General features: G+C 39.3%; 1 protein-coding gene across 13 annotated transcripts in view; it reads left to right on the forward strand.

Moving 5' to 3' along the window:
* CASK (calcium/calmodulin dependent serine protein kinase) overlaps window positions 1–16,067 on the forward strand; it is a 202,228-nt gene that overhangs the window by 125,733 nt on the left and 60,428 nt on the right. For 10 of the 13 annotated variants that reach the window (XM_064151894.1, XM_064151895.1, XM_064151890.1 and 7 more), the window contains 4 exons: window positions 1,801–1,884; window positions 3,876–3,975; window positions 8,894–8,911; window positions 15,357–15,478. In XM_064151894.1, the coding sequence (XP_064007964.1) occupies window positions 1,801–1,884; window positions 3,876–3,975; window positions 8,894–8,911; window positions 15,357–15,478 (324 nt within the window). The remainder of the gene's footprint in view (window positions 1–1,800; window positions 1,885–3,875; window positions 3,976–8,893; window positions 8,912–15,356; window positions 15,479–16,067) is intronic. The other 3 variants (XM_064151893.1, XM_064151898.1, XM_064151900.1) reach the window with 1 other exon arrangement.

Raw genomic sequence — 16,067 nt, forward strand, 5'->3', positions numbered from 1 at the left:
GCTTCTCAGCAGTCCCATTAATAGCCTGTACTAAACATTGGACTGCAGATGATAGATGTCTTGCCAGTTAAAAAGGTTGGAAGCAGTTTCAGAGCATTGTATTTTCTTTGGCAGAAACTGATGAATTAAGTATTTTTCTTTGTTATTGTCTATTTCCTTTCTACATTTTGGGCCCTGGGGAGAGAGTGGGAGTCATTTTATCATTAAACAGGGTACTTACTTGGAAAGTTTGCTATTCTGATGTCTGCTCATGGACTTCAGCTCTACTTCAGACATACTGGCAGCAAAAAGCAAAGCCACCACCAAACAAACCCAAAAAACACCACACACAAGAAGAACCTGAAAAGTGCAGGCTCATATATTGTTCTTCTCCCTCCAAGTAAATGATCTGACTCCTAGTGAATGGAATCATTCTTGCACTTCTCTGCTCTCTTTCTGGTTCTGACTATTTGCATGCCACAGAAAGATCTAACTTAATCCCATCTAGGGAATAATGATGGTTATGGCAGTCTTGAATGTTGGAAAACTGCAGATTGAAACCTTTTCACTCAAAATAAGCCAGAGTTTGTCAGTTGGTGTGGGGAAGACATAGTGCATCAAATATTTCAAAGAGCATAAAAATGGACACCACATTTAGGGATCCCATATAGAATCATAGAATCATGATCATACTCTGGTGACTGAGTCTGTGGTAAACACAGGTGACCTATTTTAACCTGCTTGTGATTTGTCTTTTTCCTCACTGGGTAAGCTCACAAGCAGATGCCAAAGGAAGAGTCTTGTTGAGAGTTATTTTGGTGTACAGATTTGTCATTTTTGTCATTTGAGCAACTAAGCTAATTATAAAATTGCCTTTCTAAGAAGCCTTATGTGAATTGCAATTTCTGCCTATACAGCTTAGCACTTCTCTTGTCTGTGGTCTCTTGGGCTTGCTGTTATTTTTTGAAAGACAAGCAAAGAGAGAGAGGTTTGAGACAGCTTTGTTTACAAGCCTAGGCCAGCATTCTCTCAGTCCTCTCCTACTTTTTGCCATGATAAACTGCCTTCCCTGCTGACTCAGAATTCTCTTCTGAGCAGTGTGAGACAGAGACACCTTTAGCATCCATAGAGAGATTGAATTACTTCTGCTAGTGAGTTCACTCCAATTCAAGAGGCGCATCCTCCCTTGTCCTACTGGCCACACTTTTCCTGATCCAGGCCACGATGCCATTGGCTCTCTTGGCTACCTGGGCACACTGCTGGCTCATGTCCACCTACTATCTGTCCATACCCCCAGGTCCCTTTCTGCCTGGCTGCTCTCCAGCCACTCTGTCCCCAGCCTGTAGTGCTGCTTGGGGTTGTTGTGGCCAAAGTGCAGAACCCTGCACTTGGCCTTGCTAAATCTCATCCCATCAGCCTCAGCCATCAAGCTGGCACTTCTTGCCCTGTTGGATACAAGCCCTCTCTTTCAAGCTTACCTGAAGTATCCAACACCCCTTTAAAGAGTGCTTGAAGACATTGCTTCACTGGGATTTGTGAATGACAGGAGGCAGAAGTACTTTGTGGGTGCCAGCTGTGAAGTACAGTGCTAGGCACACACTGGCTGACAGCACAACAGTAAAAGAGAAGGCTAAGGTCTTACTGCAAGGTGGGAAAAAATTACTTTTGTTTTGAAACTATTCCTGGCCCAAGTTAAGAATTCTCATTCTCTTTAGGATGTGTATTAGCTGATACATTTCTGACCTATTTTCTTAACACTGAGAAAATATGGAGAGCTTGTATTTAATGTTTCCTTTGCTTTGTGTTTTTGTGGGCTTGAAGGAGAGAGATCGCTATGCATACAAGATTCATCTTCCCGAAACAGTAGAACAATTGAGAAAATTCAATGCAAGACGAAAACTAAAGGTAAAATGCATGCAGAGTTAACACTACAATTACACACCTTGAGTTTTGTGGAAAAACTTTGTGAATGAGGTGCTGAAATTCAAGCTCTGAAGCTGGAAAGAGGCCCTCACGGTTTACTGCAGTCACGTCATAGTTGTCTTTTTTCCCCTCAGTGCATAGAGTTCAAACTAAATTTTAACACAGGTTGTTGGTTCAACCAAGGTGAATTTCAAATGAAAACCTCATATACATTTAGCTATTTTATGTGGTATGAATTATTGGAAGAGAGGATTGAAAGGAATAAAGTTCTTTAGAAGTCTTCAAATAGATGTTTATCCTCTTTGCATTTAACTACCCACAAGGTTGTTTCATAGAATGGTTTAGGTTGGAAGGAACCTCAAAGATCATCTAGCTCCAACCCCCCACCATAGTCAGGGACACCTCCCACTAAAACAGGTCACCCAAGGCCTCATCCAACCTGGCCTTGAGCACCTCCAGGAAGGGAGCATCCACAGCCTTCCTAGACAACCTGTGCCAGCATCTCACCACACTCACTGTAAAGTTTAAATCTCCCTTCTCCCAGTTTAAACCCACTACTCCTTGTCCTGTCATCATAAGACCTTGCAAATAGTCTCTCCCCAGACTTCCTGTAGGTCACTGCAGCTACTGGAAGGCCACTACAAGGTCTCTTTGAAGCCTTCTCCAGGCTGAAGGACACAGTTGCTGTCTGGGCTGTGCACACACTGCTGGCTCATGTCAAGCTTTTCATCAACCAAGACCCCCAGGTCCTTTTACTCAAATGGCCAAAAGGGACAAACTTGCCATATAACCACAAACTCCATTCTAACAGGCTGTACAATCTCTCTGGAGAAGGAGATCAAAAAGGAGTAGTTGCAGTAAAATAGTTTCTTAGCCATACTGGAAAGAATGTTAGCATTTTAGCCCAAAATGACATGGTTTCACATCAGTTCTTAGAAAGCTTAACAGAGACATTAAATTCACTGAAAGGTTGAGAAAATTTTAAGAGAAACACACAGCACTACAACTCCAGAGGGTTTTCTTTCAGTCATAAAACGCAGTCAGATGTGCATGCTAAGTTGCTGCTCTGCAGAGGTTTAATGTAGCTTCAAAAACAGCTGAGGAGTAGGATGCCACAGTTACTGCAGTTCATGAGAAGCACCACTTCCTTCTAGGTGGTTTGTATGTCCAGGTAATGCTTACATTAAAACATTAGTTAGCACATTTTAGAATATGACCTATTTTCCTACTCTAAATGCAATTTCACAGCTTTCCAGATTCGTTCCTGGGCAGGCCACTATGCATATATAAAAGCTCTCAGGAAACTAAATGTCTGTGCTATTTGTTTTCTACCATTTATCCAAAGCTCTTTCGTATGGAATGTTTCTTGAAATTACTTGTTGGCCTTTTTGCAGACTGCCACAACCATGAGACATTAGGACTTAAGTGGTTAAACTCTGATTTGCTCAAACAAGTAAATATATTAGAGCAGATACTCACTTCTCTGGCTAACTTCCCACATAATGCTCATTCTGCAATTGTTATATTTTCATATAGACATTTTTGTCACCTATCCCTGACACTGTAGTGTCAGATCCTAACAATTCCTTAATTAAACTGTACTGTTTTAAAGAGCAAATGTTTCTACTTGCTAAGTCACCCAGGTCTAAGTAAGAGGGAAGCAGATGTAGATTCATTATTTGGTTTAGATGATAACCACAGGAACTTAGTATTTTTAAATGATTTTCCATGAAGAATTGTTCTCCTGAATGTCCTCACACCAAAACTAAATCACTGTTTATTAATGCATCACCAGCTCTTGCTAGATGTGCTTACTGGTAACAGTGAAGCAGAGCTGAAGACTACAAAATTTGCTCTTTAGTGAGAAGGTCAACACACAAGAGACCCAGGAGACTTAAGTCCCAAGATGTCTGGATATGTTTTATTATGTTTCTTTTTGTAATTTAGACTTTGTGGGTAATTTTTTGTCCCAGGGGGCAGTACTAGCAGCTGTGTCAAGCCACAAATTCAACTCCTTCTATGGTGACCCCCCTGAAGAGCTGCCAGACTTCTCTGAAGACCCCACCTCCTCAGGTATTTTAAAAGGAAATGTATTTACCACAGTTGCCCTCTCTTAATACTATACCTATGAGCATTTAGTAATTTCCCATTCTTTCAAAAAGCTGCAGATTAAATTAACATTTAAATATGAAAGCAAAAAATTATTTTCAATCATAATGGTGTGACCGGTTGAAGGGAAAAAAAAACATCTCTGCACAGTTTTAAGTTTCTTCAGAATTTACCTGGTTGCTTTTTTTCATTGTATATATGTGCAGTTAACTACAAATAGTGCCACAACCTCACGTTCCTCTTTGTGTTACTTCAGCATAAAAACTTGTTGAAGTTTTGTCTTGAACTCTGAGGTAATAGCAAGGTTCTGATAACAGTTTGCTAACAGTTACTTATAAAAACAAACCACTGTGTACCAGGATTTCTGGATGCCCTCTTTTAGGGAGTGATACGATTAAGGTGTCTCCTGTTTGAAGCACACTGGATAGCATTTCTGGTGCTATAACCCAGACGCCTACATTTTCAGAGAGAGATAGCATTTGTGCTTCAGGGACAAAGGGAAAGATAATACTCTAACTGTGCTGTGAGCATGCAACTAGTCCTTGTGCAAGCTAGTGCTCTTACTCCAAGCAGTCCTTTTGTCCTCAGCCCAAATTCAGGAATTTAACTGACACAGCCCTGTCAGTTACGTGTCTTAATTTTGTTGTAATTTGCAAGATTCTCAGTACAAAAGTCTGGATTTGCCTATCAGATCTGAAAATCAGGAGCTAGGATCAAGTTAAAATGAAAAACCCTAGGGAAATAGGACTTTTATTTTTCTAAACAATTAAATAGCACCGGCAGAGTATTTTAATTAGACACTGACTTCACTAGAAGACCTTTCAGTAATTTAGTTACATGTTCTGAGCTACTGTATAATTCACTTTCCCAGTATTTCCATGGGTGAATTACTTACAAACTACATGTGTTAAGTGTTCCTTTTCTGCTGTTCCATATGAGCAAGTAATTTTTATTAATTATGTTAATGTCATTAATGGAGAAATTTGAGGTAACTTTGTTGCAATTCTTAAATTTCACATTTTTGGAGTTCAGATCTGAGTACTTAAAGAGAAGACTGCATTGTCCTTACAGGTGCACACTGCTCAGTTTCCATAAAAGTGAATGGGAATCTCAGGCCACCTATTGCAAATGGAGAATCAAAGCTCATGGCTTAACTTCAGGCCGCCAGATTTGAGTATTTGATGTACTTTTGTTGATCCATATGTTCTTTCAAAGAAAGACTAAGTTGAGCTCACTTCTCCCAGAATTAGAGTGCTTCAAGTTGTTTCCAGTTACTTCCCCCAGCTCAGCAAAATGAATAGGCCACCAAAGTGATTGACAGTAGCAACTTTCCTAAACTAAAAGCTGCAGTTCCTTTTTCTAGTTTCAGTTTCACGCCAACAGGACATGTGTCTTCCTTGTAGAGTGATGTAATTGCAGATATCTCTATACAGCAAAGGTACAAGTTCTGCTTGTTCTGCTCACAGGGTGCATGAGTCCAGTCCATGTAAATTCTGCAGTGTGCTGGGTCCGTTGTTACCTTGTGCTCATCTCTGAAATAACTGAAACAATAGCTTGGATTTCTCAGGCAGCATAATTATTTCCCAAAACAACACTGATCTCACTGATGGGGTGGCACAGTGATCAGAAAAATCTATTAAGAGGGTAGCTTTCGTGGTGCTTTCCTGACCAACCACAGTAGCTGACTGGGTAAACATCAAGGTTCACAAAGAAAGCTGCTGCACCTTTCAACTTCTGAAAACTGCTAGACACAGAAATTCATTGTTTCCTCTTCAGAAATACTTTATTAAAGTTTTAAAATATTTCTAGCTTGCAAAGGTAGGATCCTGTGACCATTCTAAATTGAACTAGTTTATAGAAATAAGATAAAACTCTTGAGCTGCAGGAGATTCTTAACTATCTTAAGGTTAAGCTTTCTTCCTAACATTTCATGATGTTATTCCAGATCATAAACTCTAATGAAAAGCATTTCATGTTTTAAAGGTTGCTGCCTATTTAATCCTCCCATAAAATTTCATGAAGCTCATCATTAAGATGACGTGATTAGTCAGAAATGGCCAAACTTAGAACTTCTACTGAGATGGAGATGCAGAAATAAAATGCTTAAGTTGTTATGCAAACTATATATCCTGTCCTCCTTTAGGTCTTTCTAAACACTGAAAGAGAAAGTTTCAGTTCTTTTTTTCAAGAGTAATCCAGAAGTGTTCTTCCTCAGGGCTCAGCAAAGCTGGGATTGCTGGAACCTTTGAGCATCTTCCTATGCTACCAGAGTAACAGCCTGGGATATGAAGGCATAGTAAGCAAGATGACTTTTTTAGAATGAAAAAAAGAGAACCAATAAGGGTCAGCAAATTACATAACTCAATTATAAGGGAATTGTCTATTTTCAGCCCATACCTGGGCTAAACTATAGTAGTTATTCTTATCACTCAGTGATCTCTGCTAAGCAGAGAAGAGGAATCAGAAAAAAGGAGAAAAGATCCAAAGGTTTAAATAAAGACAGATTTAATGAAATAGCCAAATGAAAACCAATGTCAATATAAGATACATAAAGTTATACTCAGCTCAGCAGAAGTGCAGTAGTCACAACATCCAGGAAGGCAGCTCTCAAGAGCAGAAGAGGAACAGGGTAAGGAAGAGCCTACGTAGAAAGCTCTCACAGGAAGCTCCCCTCTCCTTGGCAAACTTACTCCTTTATACTGAGTGTGATGCTCATGGTAGGGATACCCCTGTGGGCCAGCACCTAGTCAGCTGTGCTGGCTCACTGAGAACTGCTAATGGCCTGCAGCCCATAGTTGGCCAGGGATTCTGTCCCAGCAAAACTAGGATAGGAATGAGCACAGATAAATTTTGTTTGAAGTCAAACAGGTATTTTTCTATAAACATCTTGCTCTCATTCATACAGTGTGTTAATAATTCTTGGTTCTCACAGCTTGTTCTGGTTGAACTGTTTCCTCTTGTGTCAGCAGCTGTCCTCTGAAGGACTTAATCCTGCTATCATTCTGTTAGCATTTGGGAATGTGGCAGAAGTCAGTCTTGCTAAATTTTGAGACAGTGTGATAAAAGCTTTTAAAATGCATTGAACAATTAGGTAATATTTTGAAACTAAAATATTACTGTACTGCTGATAGGCTGTCTTCAGTAACTTCTTTACTCGAGCCACTAAACCATTCGAATTACAAGCATCTTGCAAATGTTTTTCCTAGAATGTATAACATTTGACTTTGAGGTTGCCTGTCTTCAAGATACTGTGAAATATCATTTTCCCAAGGCAGTGAATGTTTTGGATATTTTTAACATGCTTAGACAAACATAAATTAGCAATCATCAGCCCTGAAGGTTCATTCTGGAATGAGAGAAAAAATGGCCCACATAGACAGTATTTGAAGTGGACAATGAAATTAATTAAGTGCTGACAAATTTAATCAGTTTGCTCTCTGCTGCCCTTGCCTTTCCAACTTGTTCCTCTCGCCCCTGCCCTCTCTGATTGCACTTCAAATCAAGACGGGGGATTTCCTCTGCTTGCCTCAGATGCTAACCATTTGTCCCCTAAGAGAGAGTATGGAAGTGTAATTTTCAAGTGTTTTAGTAACACTGCCTCAAGCTGAGGAATAAACATGAACCAGCATAAAGCTTTTTATTTTTCCTCCTTTTGCTTCTTCAGCTCCTGTATTTTGCAGCAGCCCAAGGAAGGGCTGAGAAACCATTGGAACTTTTTATCTCAGAAGCTGAATTCGGGAAGAGCTTTTAGTTCACTTTGAAGTTTTGAGTAGATTCAGGATGTTTAGGTTTTAGGCCATAAAGTGAAGAGGGCTTTTAGAAGTTATTAAAATGTATTTCCAAAAACCTTTTAGTAGCCACATTTTCAGAACTACCAAGGCAGTGTTGGAGCTAAACCAGTGGAGAGTCCATAGCGCTTGGACAACTGATTAAAGCAAACCTTGCCTTTTGGAGAAAGAGCTTTCCTCTATAGTGTCTCTTGAATTATTTGCTTTATGGTGCTCATATTCTGCAGTGTAACAGGTTTCAGAGTATCTTCTATCTGCAAAAAGTTTTAGATTTATGAGCCCACTGCTGTGTTCTCATTTCACCTCAGAGAAAGTACAACATCGTTTCTAAGAGACTGGCTGACCAAACGTATTTATTACTTAGCCTGAGCTAACAGATAGCACTGTTGTAGTACTGCTTCCACAGTATGAGTGCTTGGGAGAAAAATGCCATTCACCTTACAATTTACTGTTATTAATTCTATATCTAGCATTGCAGGGTCAACTGACTATCAGTTTTGAGATCATGAGTTTGAGTGTTCCCAATACTCAATTATTTTACTGGGTTTTAGCTATTTAATCTTTGTTCTTTTAAGTGTATGAAGCCACTGTAAATTAAAATCAGTAATAAAATTGTTGCATTTCTAATTGGTTCTAATAACAGTTCTTTCTGAAAGTTTTGTGGAAACAAATCTTTCAATATCATGTTGCTAAATTCTTGTAAATATATTAGTATGCTGCTGTGCTTCGTTTGCAGTGTGTTGAAATGGTTTGTTGGTTCACCTCTTACAGTATTCTTACTTGAAAGAATTTTTTGTCCTTGAGGTTTATAAAATAATTTAAGTAAAGTTGGGAAAAGTCTGATATTATGGATACACCTAACAGTGCATACATACATATGCTGCCTCCCCAGTGCCAAGTGTTTGCTTTCCTCCCATCCCAAGTCCCTTTGCTTCACACGTAGAAACCATATTAAAACATACAGGGGGAGGGGGATTCTTGTTCATACAATGTTGTGGCTGAACTTGTAGTGTGCTAGGTTGCAGCTTTATAAATCGCTTGCTCTGAGATCTTCATACTGTTTGTTGTTTGTCCAAATGCTGCCTTCCTACTAGGACTTCTAGCAGCAGAAAGTAGGTATCCCTTTGTTTTCCTTTAAGGCTTGTCATTCAGCTTTGGAGTGTGTCTCTGCATGTTTAAAAATCAGCTTTCTTTTCTTCCCCTTGCTTGCTTTCAGTTTTAATACTGCCTGTTCAAGAAAAACAGCCAGAGGTTTGGGGTTTTTTTTGCTAGATCTGCCTATAACTTTGAAAGTTTAATTAACCAGAAGTAATATGATTTCCAGGGGATTCTGAAGATTCCAGTTTAGAGGCAGTATTAAAATTGCCTGGGTTTTTTTTTTTTTTGTTCTCAATATTTGCAATACAACTGATACAAAAATTCATTTTCATTAAATTAAGAAAGGCTAAAATGGTTTGGGTTTTAGTTCCAAAATCAGTGTTTTCATGAACTAATGGGCTCCTTTCTCCTGACACTAAACATATACTATAATAATAGTCATACATTCTTTTCTTGATACACCTTTGCATGAACTTTCTTGCTCATTCTGTGCTAATGTGTTACCTGATATATGCATATGCACTGTGTATATACATATACCTGATGTAAATAACTATCCAATATGTGTCTCCTTGATGAAGAAATATTAGCAATGTGTAGGGAGGAGGTTCTGCTGCAAGTTAGCTGCATACTTCATGAGAAACTGAAAGCACGAGCACTTCTAAAACCTGCAGACTGTGCTAGACAGAGGAGAAGGTGTGAAATTCTAAACCCTTTGACACAATCCGTGAGCATTTCAAAAACAACAAATTCAGCATCTCAAAATACAAGCTAGGAAAAAATGGGTGTTTTCCTGCAGTGTTTTATGCTGTGTAGGCTTAACAGTTCTTCCATCCTGGGTCAGGCAGCAAGACATATGTCTGTATTTCCATTTCTGGCCCAAGTCATGGATTTTGTTATTGTTTGTTTCATTCTTTTGATCTCATGAAGTTGGTGGGAGATAGAACCATAGAATCAACCAGGTTGGAAGAGACCTCCAAGATCATCCAGTCCAACCTAGCACCCAGCCCTAACCAATCAACTAGACCATGGCACTAAGTGCCTCAGCCAGGCTTTTCTTGAAGACCCCCAGGGACGGTGCCTCCACCACCTCCCTGGGCAGCCCATTCCAATGGGAAATCACTCTCTCTGTGAAGAACTTCTTCCTAGTTGTTTCTTCTCCTGCTTTATTTCTGTCTCAGAATGCCTGTCCAGTAATACAAGACTGAGAACTCAGGGGACTTTTATACAGTTGTAGGAAAAAGAAGAAACCTCCTACAGAGCCTCTGCCACTGAATTTTACGTTTGGTTTTTGTATAAAGACTTCTTTCTGTCGACTGACTGACTGACTGACTTGAGTGTGCTGCCCTCATACTTGTCACAAGAGGGTTTCCCTGTATTTTTGCAGTGTGGAAGACAGTAGCTAAGTGAAGAGCATTTACTTGTTAAAATGTTTGTTTGGTGGCATATGAACTGTACGATGCAGCACCACTCTGCAAAACAGGATCTACCCACTGCGCATTTCTTTGCCAGCACACGAGGCTGCCTTCTGTCGTGTTTGAGGCTGGCTTGACAGCGAGAGATAGCTGACAAAAGGCATTGGCAAACTCTGTGTAAAGCTCTCAATGCAGAGACAGGAGAAAGCTGGCAACATGCATACACACAGAGCCCCTCTGCATGGACAAGAAAATACAGGCTATCTCCAAAATGAACATCTCTCCCCTGCCCCTCACCACACCCTGCTTTCTTTTTTGTGTTTCTGTATGCAGGACTCTTTGATACATCCCTGCTTCTGTTTAAGAACACTTTATAATGTGTTTTTCAGTTTTGGAGGGTTGGTTTGGGTGTTTTGTAGTGGGTTTTTTTTGTTTGTTTGTTTGGTTTTTTTTTCCTTCTTTGGGTCATTTCCTCTTTCATCTTTTTTTTTCTCTGCTGCACTTATTTTCTTTGATTTTCTTCTCCGAATTTTACATGCTTTTATTTGCCTTCTTGTATTCCATAGGTGTTCCTGCCTTTTTTAACTCAGTTGTGAACACCAATAACTTTTCATAGCCCAAACTGCCTTCTTTCTGCAGTTTCACTGTAGTCCCCATAAACCTTCATCTCATCTCATTAGTTCTCTCCATAGACTCTGCCTGATTGTTCCATATATATATATAAAAAGTGTGTATATATATGTATATATGTTATTACCATCTCAATTGACTCTCAGTAGCATGCATAGGACTATGTGCATGTAGGAGCTTATTTATAAATTTAGAGTGTCTAAACTTGGCTGTTTGATTTCTGACCAAGAAGGAAGAAGTCGTTAAATGCTATATAGCTCAAATTTGAGGAGGATAGAATCCTTACTTGCCTTTCATCTTAATTGCACTGTTGTGTATATATGTGAAAGATTTATCTCCCACCTCGTTTTAAACTAATATGGGCACATGGAGATAGATATAGAGACAGAGATGTACACATGCTTTGGCTGTCATCTGTCCTTAACAGAGATAGTTGCTCTGGAATATAGTGAACACCAGGGAACAACAGATTACGGTGTGAGGTTAGAGGCATCTCAAATCCAGCGATATTTTGCAGATGTGGTTTAAAGTGAAGAAGAGCAGCTGGTACTCAGCTGGCTTTCTCTTAATCTAAGAGATTACATCAGCAGAAGTAGTGGAAAGGTGCCATCTCTTTAAGAAAGTATCTTTACAGAACCAAGTGGAGCTAGAGGTTCTTACACATTTTTAACTCCTGTCCACTGCTACAAAGGCAATCCTGGCCTTGTATGTAGTGTCAGCATAATGTTTGTAGTTATGCTGACTTTGAGCCTAGACTTTCATATTTAGCTGGAGTAAATGGGTTTGGATGCATACATGATTGTGATTTGAAGACCTCAGCTGCCAGACACCCTGTCATTTCCACAGCATTTTGATCTCCTCAGTTATCTAACGTGTTAAATATTTATGCCTTGTATTTTTAGGGTATGGTTCAAGCAAAACAAAGCTGCCGGAGGCACTGATTTGTGCAGTTATGACCAAGTCGGTCATTTGAAGATATGAGTGTCACTGGAGTCTTAGAGCAGAAGAATCTTTGGTTTATTTGTCATACATGGGAAAACAAAAATTACATCCATGAAACTTGAACTTCACATTACAGAGTTGGTTAAAATCATCTCATTGATACTTCACTCGATGTGCTCTATCAGAATCTCATGATACTTGTGAGAAACTTTCTCTGAAAATAACACTTTATAATAATTTCCATGCTTGGATGTTTTATGAGATAGTATCCAGTGACTTCATTTAGGGATTCTAATGTTTGATCTCTCTGAAACTTAATTTCTGATGATTTTTCTTCTGTCCTCACTGTATATGCTAGCTTCATACCCCTTCATGAACAAAGTGAAATGTAAATTTGGCCTTCTGAAATGCCTGTGCTTGAGAGCCAGGATTGGTTTTTAACTTCATTTCCAGCAGATGCACACAAGAAAGCAGCCAAGAGATGAAGTTAGGAGGAAAAAAAATGTTTGTAGGTTGGATAGCATAAGGACTGAATTGTGATACATAGAGAAATTGCAAATAGCAGCTAAACTTTGGTTAGTTATTTAAAAGACACTGTAAAATCTTCAAGGCTTAGTTACTTACTTATTAGTACAATATAGAGAGCAGTTGAAAAGCTCTTCCATAATAAGGTAATTTATAAGTATGACCAGGATTAAAATGAGTGGTCGGTGTCAGGAACTTCATTTTATAGTTCACCATATGGGGTTTAGATTTGATTTAATCAGTGTGTTTTTAATTGAAATAAGCTATTAATATAATGGTTGTTATAAGGTCTTCTGCAGACTCGTTTCCTGGAACACTGATTGTGAGGACACTTGCAAAGAGGCTCACGGGTTTGTAGTTTCGTATTCAAACATGGCCATAGAATCACAGATTGCCTTAGGTGGGCTTTGAACCCAGAAAGTAATGCTTTGGGGTTTGGGTTTTTTTTTTTAATTAATTTAATCTCTGAGCGTGGTAAGAACAGAAATAAAAGAGAATTTTAACAGATTTCCTTCTGCCAACTGCATCATGGAAAGTCAAGCACTTTCCTTCAGGTTTGAGGATTTCTTGCAGATCAAGAGAGGTTCTCCTCCCCCTCTACTCTGCCCTAGTGAGCCCCCAGCTAGAATATTACATCCAGTTCTGCACTCTCCAGTTCAAGAGGGACAGGAATCTACTTGAGAGAGTCCAAAAGAGGGCTACAAGGATGATTAAGAGACTGGAGCACTGCCTAGTGGGGAAATGCTGAGAGACCTGGGGCTGTTCAGTCTGGAGAGGAGGCTGAGAGGTGATCTAATACCTATAAATACATATCTGAGGGCTGGATGTCAAGAAGGAAGGGACAGGCTCTGCTCACTTGTACCCTGTGATAGGACATGGGGCAATGGAGGTAAACTACAGCACAGGAATTCCACCTCAGCGTGAGGAAGAACTTTACTGTAAGGCTGGAACAGCCTGCCCAGAGAGGCTGTGGAGACTTTACAGACCTGTCAGATGTGTTCCTGTGCAACCTGCACTACATTCTGTGGTCCTGCTCTGGCAGGGGAGTTGGACTCAATGATCTCTAGAGGTCCCTTCCAACCCCTGACATCCTGTGATCCTGTGATCTTCATCAACCTTCAACTGACACACAGCAAATGTTATCAGAAACTGAGCACAGTCCCTTTTGACTCCCTAGACAATGTTTTTATTCCTTGCCTTTGAGGCTTAGTTTACCAGCAGATTCCCAATCCCTGTATTTCCTTAGATTTCCTGCTGTGCTTCCCATTATGGAAGCTGTAGTGCAATGGACAGGCAGTTCCTTTAAGTTGAGCATGCCTTTTTGTTGTCAAAGACAAAGCAACTTTTTCTCTTCAGTGCATCTGACCCAATGATAAGACAAACCATTAGGTTTAGTTGCTGAGAGGCCACCACACTTTAAAGAAGCATCACTTAAATTAATGCCCAAGTTGGAAATAAGTAGCCAGACACTTTCAGTGGGAGGGGACTAAGAAGCTGTATTGCTTCTGAGCCTTGACTTGAGTGTGGAAAGCACTGTGATTCTTAAGCTTAACATACAAGGAGCTGTGAGGAGAATGTTAGGTTTGTATTAAGTGTCATGCAAGAGTTTCTAACGTGTAACTTATTTGTCTAAGCCATGAGGTCACAAGTCTTGTGGAGTAGGTTTTTGTGTTTATTTCACTTTTTCAAGGTTTTCCTTATGTGGTTAAGAGGAGGTTGATATTTTTGGTCGTTTCACTGACATTCTGAACATGCAGTAGGTTACAAAAGGACTGGAGTTAAGGAAGGCTGGCAAGAATTGTTCGTGCAGCGGTGGATGGAATTTCAAAATACAGCCAATTCTTAGACACTGCCTATCTTGAGAAAGTGACACTGGAAAATGAATAAGTAATCAGAATAATCATAATGAGAAATCAGTGAAACACTGGATGTGTTGCATTCTGTACCTAGAATTAAGAAAATATTTGTGCAAAAGAATTCATCAGCTCCCTGTCAGACGCCAGCATTTTTGCAGGCTAGCTCTGGATATGCTACCATCTTGCCAGATGCTTATACCACTGTTGAAAAACTGAAAACATGGTCTCTGGGTATTCAGATAAGCCAAAACTAGCATTCTATATACATAAGTTGGAGCCACCAATGAGATCTGATTTTTAAAAGTAGTTGCTCCACAAGGAACCAACACAAGGAACCGCTAAATTGCTGTGGATTTGTGTTGTGTTTCTGTATCCTCCTCAGCTGTGAGTTCAACTCTTCCCTTGGACTTCCACCTTCCATAATATGTCTCATTTCTCCTTTTTACCCTCCAAATCCTTCTCTTTTCACCTTTATGCCATATAAAAATCATCTTCATCTTCCTATGACCAAAACCAATCAATACCTGCATCTGAGATAACCAGAACAAACAGAACAAAAACTGGAGCTCATGTTACAGACTTCTTTTCTCTGGAGGACAGAGCAGTCAGGTCGTTCTCCCTTCCCTCCTCTATCCAGATGCTGATGTTAATGAAGTGAATCTGTGAATCTGTAAAAGTGCTGCCTCCTTCAAATTTTTACTCATTTTGACTACATATTTACAATTGGCCAGCAGTGAAAAAATAGAAGGCTGGGGTGAGAATGGTTGAGAACAGGCAGTTTGGGAGATACTCCAAGTAACTTTATACGATATTCTTGGAAACCAGGCTAAAATAGAATAAAACTAAGCTTAATAAGTTTTAAGCTTTCCTCAATTAAGCAATTTCTTATGTACAGTAACACTATATATGGGCACTGATGACAAAATTTATTCAATGAGTTTTCCTGTAAAAACTCCAGCTTTTAAGTTTCTGCTGCAGCCATACCAGATGAAGTGAAAGTTTCATTTTCCAAAGTTTAGTTTACTGCAGCTCTTTGCTTTATTGATTTTTGCTATTTTGTTTTTCTTTTCTTCCTGTTTATTGCCCTATAGGAGCAGTCTCACAGGTGCTGGACAGCCTGGAAGAAATTCATGCACTTACAGACTGCAGCGAAAAAGACTTAGATTTTCTTCACAGTGTTTTCCAGGATCAGCATCTTCACACACTACTAGATGTAAGTTTCCTGTGCTAAACAATTTGAATGCCTTTCTGTGTCTGTCATTTACTGGATAATACTTTGTTTTGTCCCAAAAATATTCTCCTCTTCTTTTTTGTTTCATTTGGTTTTGATTTTGGTTTTTGTTTTGTTTTGGGTTTGATTGGTTGGGGTTTTTTTTTTGTTTGATACCAAAATGAATTTATTTAGGTGTGGAATTTAGCAATCAGCTCCCACTTTACACAATAATAGCTTTTAGGGCTATATATTAGGGCTATATTTTAGAATATGTAAGTAGATAATGACTCAGTTTGAATTACTACCTTTACTTTAAAATAGTTTATCAGAATGGGCTATCTGTAAGCATAGTTCACTCTCTGACACCTGTACAATTCAGCTGTGATGTCTCAGGATTGGTTGGGGTTTTCTTTTCCTTCCAGAAAACTAAGGCACTCTGTTTTCAAAAGTAATTTTGAAAAGCAAGTAGTCTGGTTTTGGGGAAAAGTTACTTCCCCACTCCTCATTCTGTGCCTTGAGAATTTTGTTTCCAAAGTTTCTTGTTGTCTTGTCACATGCATAAATCCTCTTTATGTTTCCCAATACTTTT

This window comes from Pogoniulus pusillus, chromosome 12, assembly GCF_015220805.1.
Source record: "Pogoniulus pusillus isolate bPogPus1 chromosome 12, bPogPus1.pri, whole genome shotgun sequence".
NCBI classification, from domain to species: Eukaryota; Metazoa; Chordata; class Aves; order Piciformes; family Lybiidae; genus Pogoniulus; species Pogoniulus pusillus.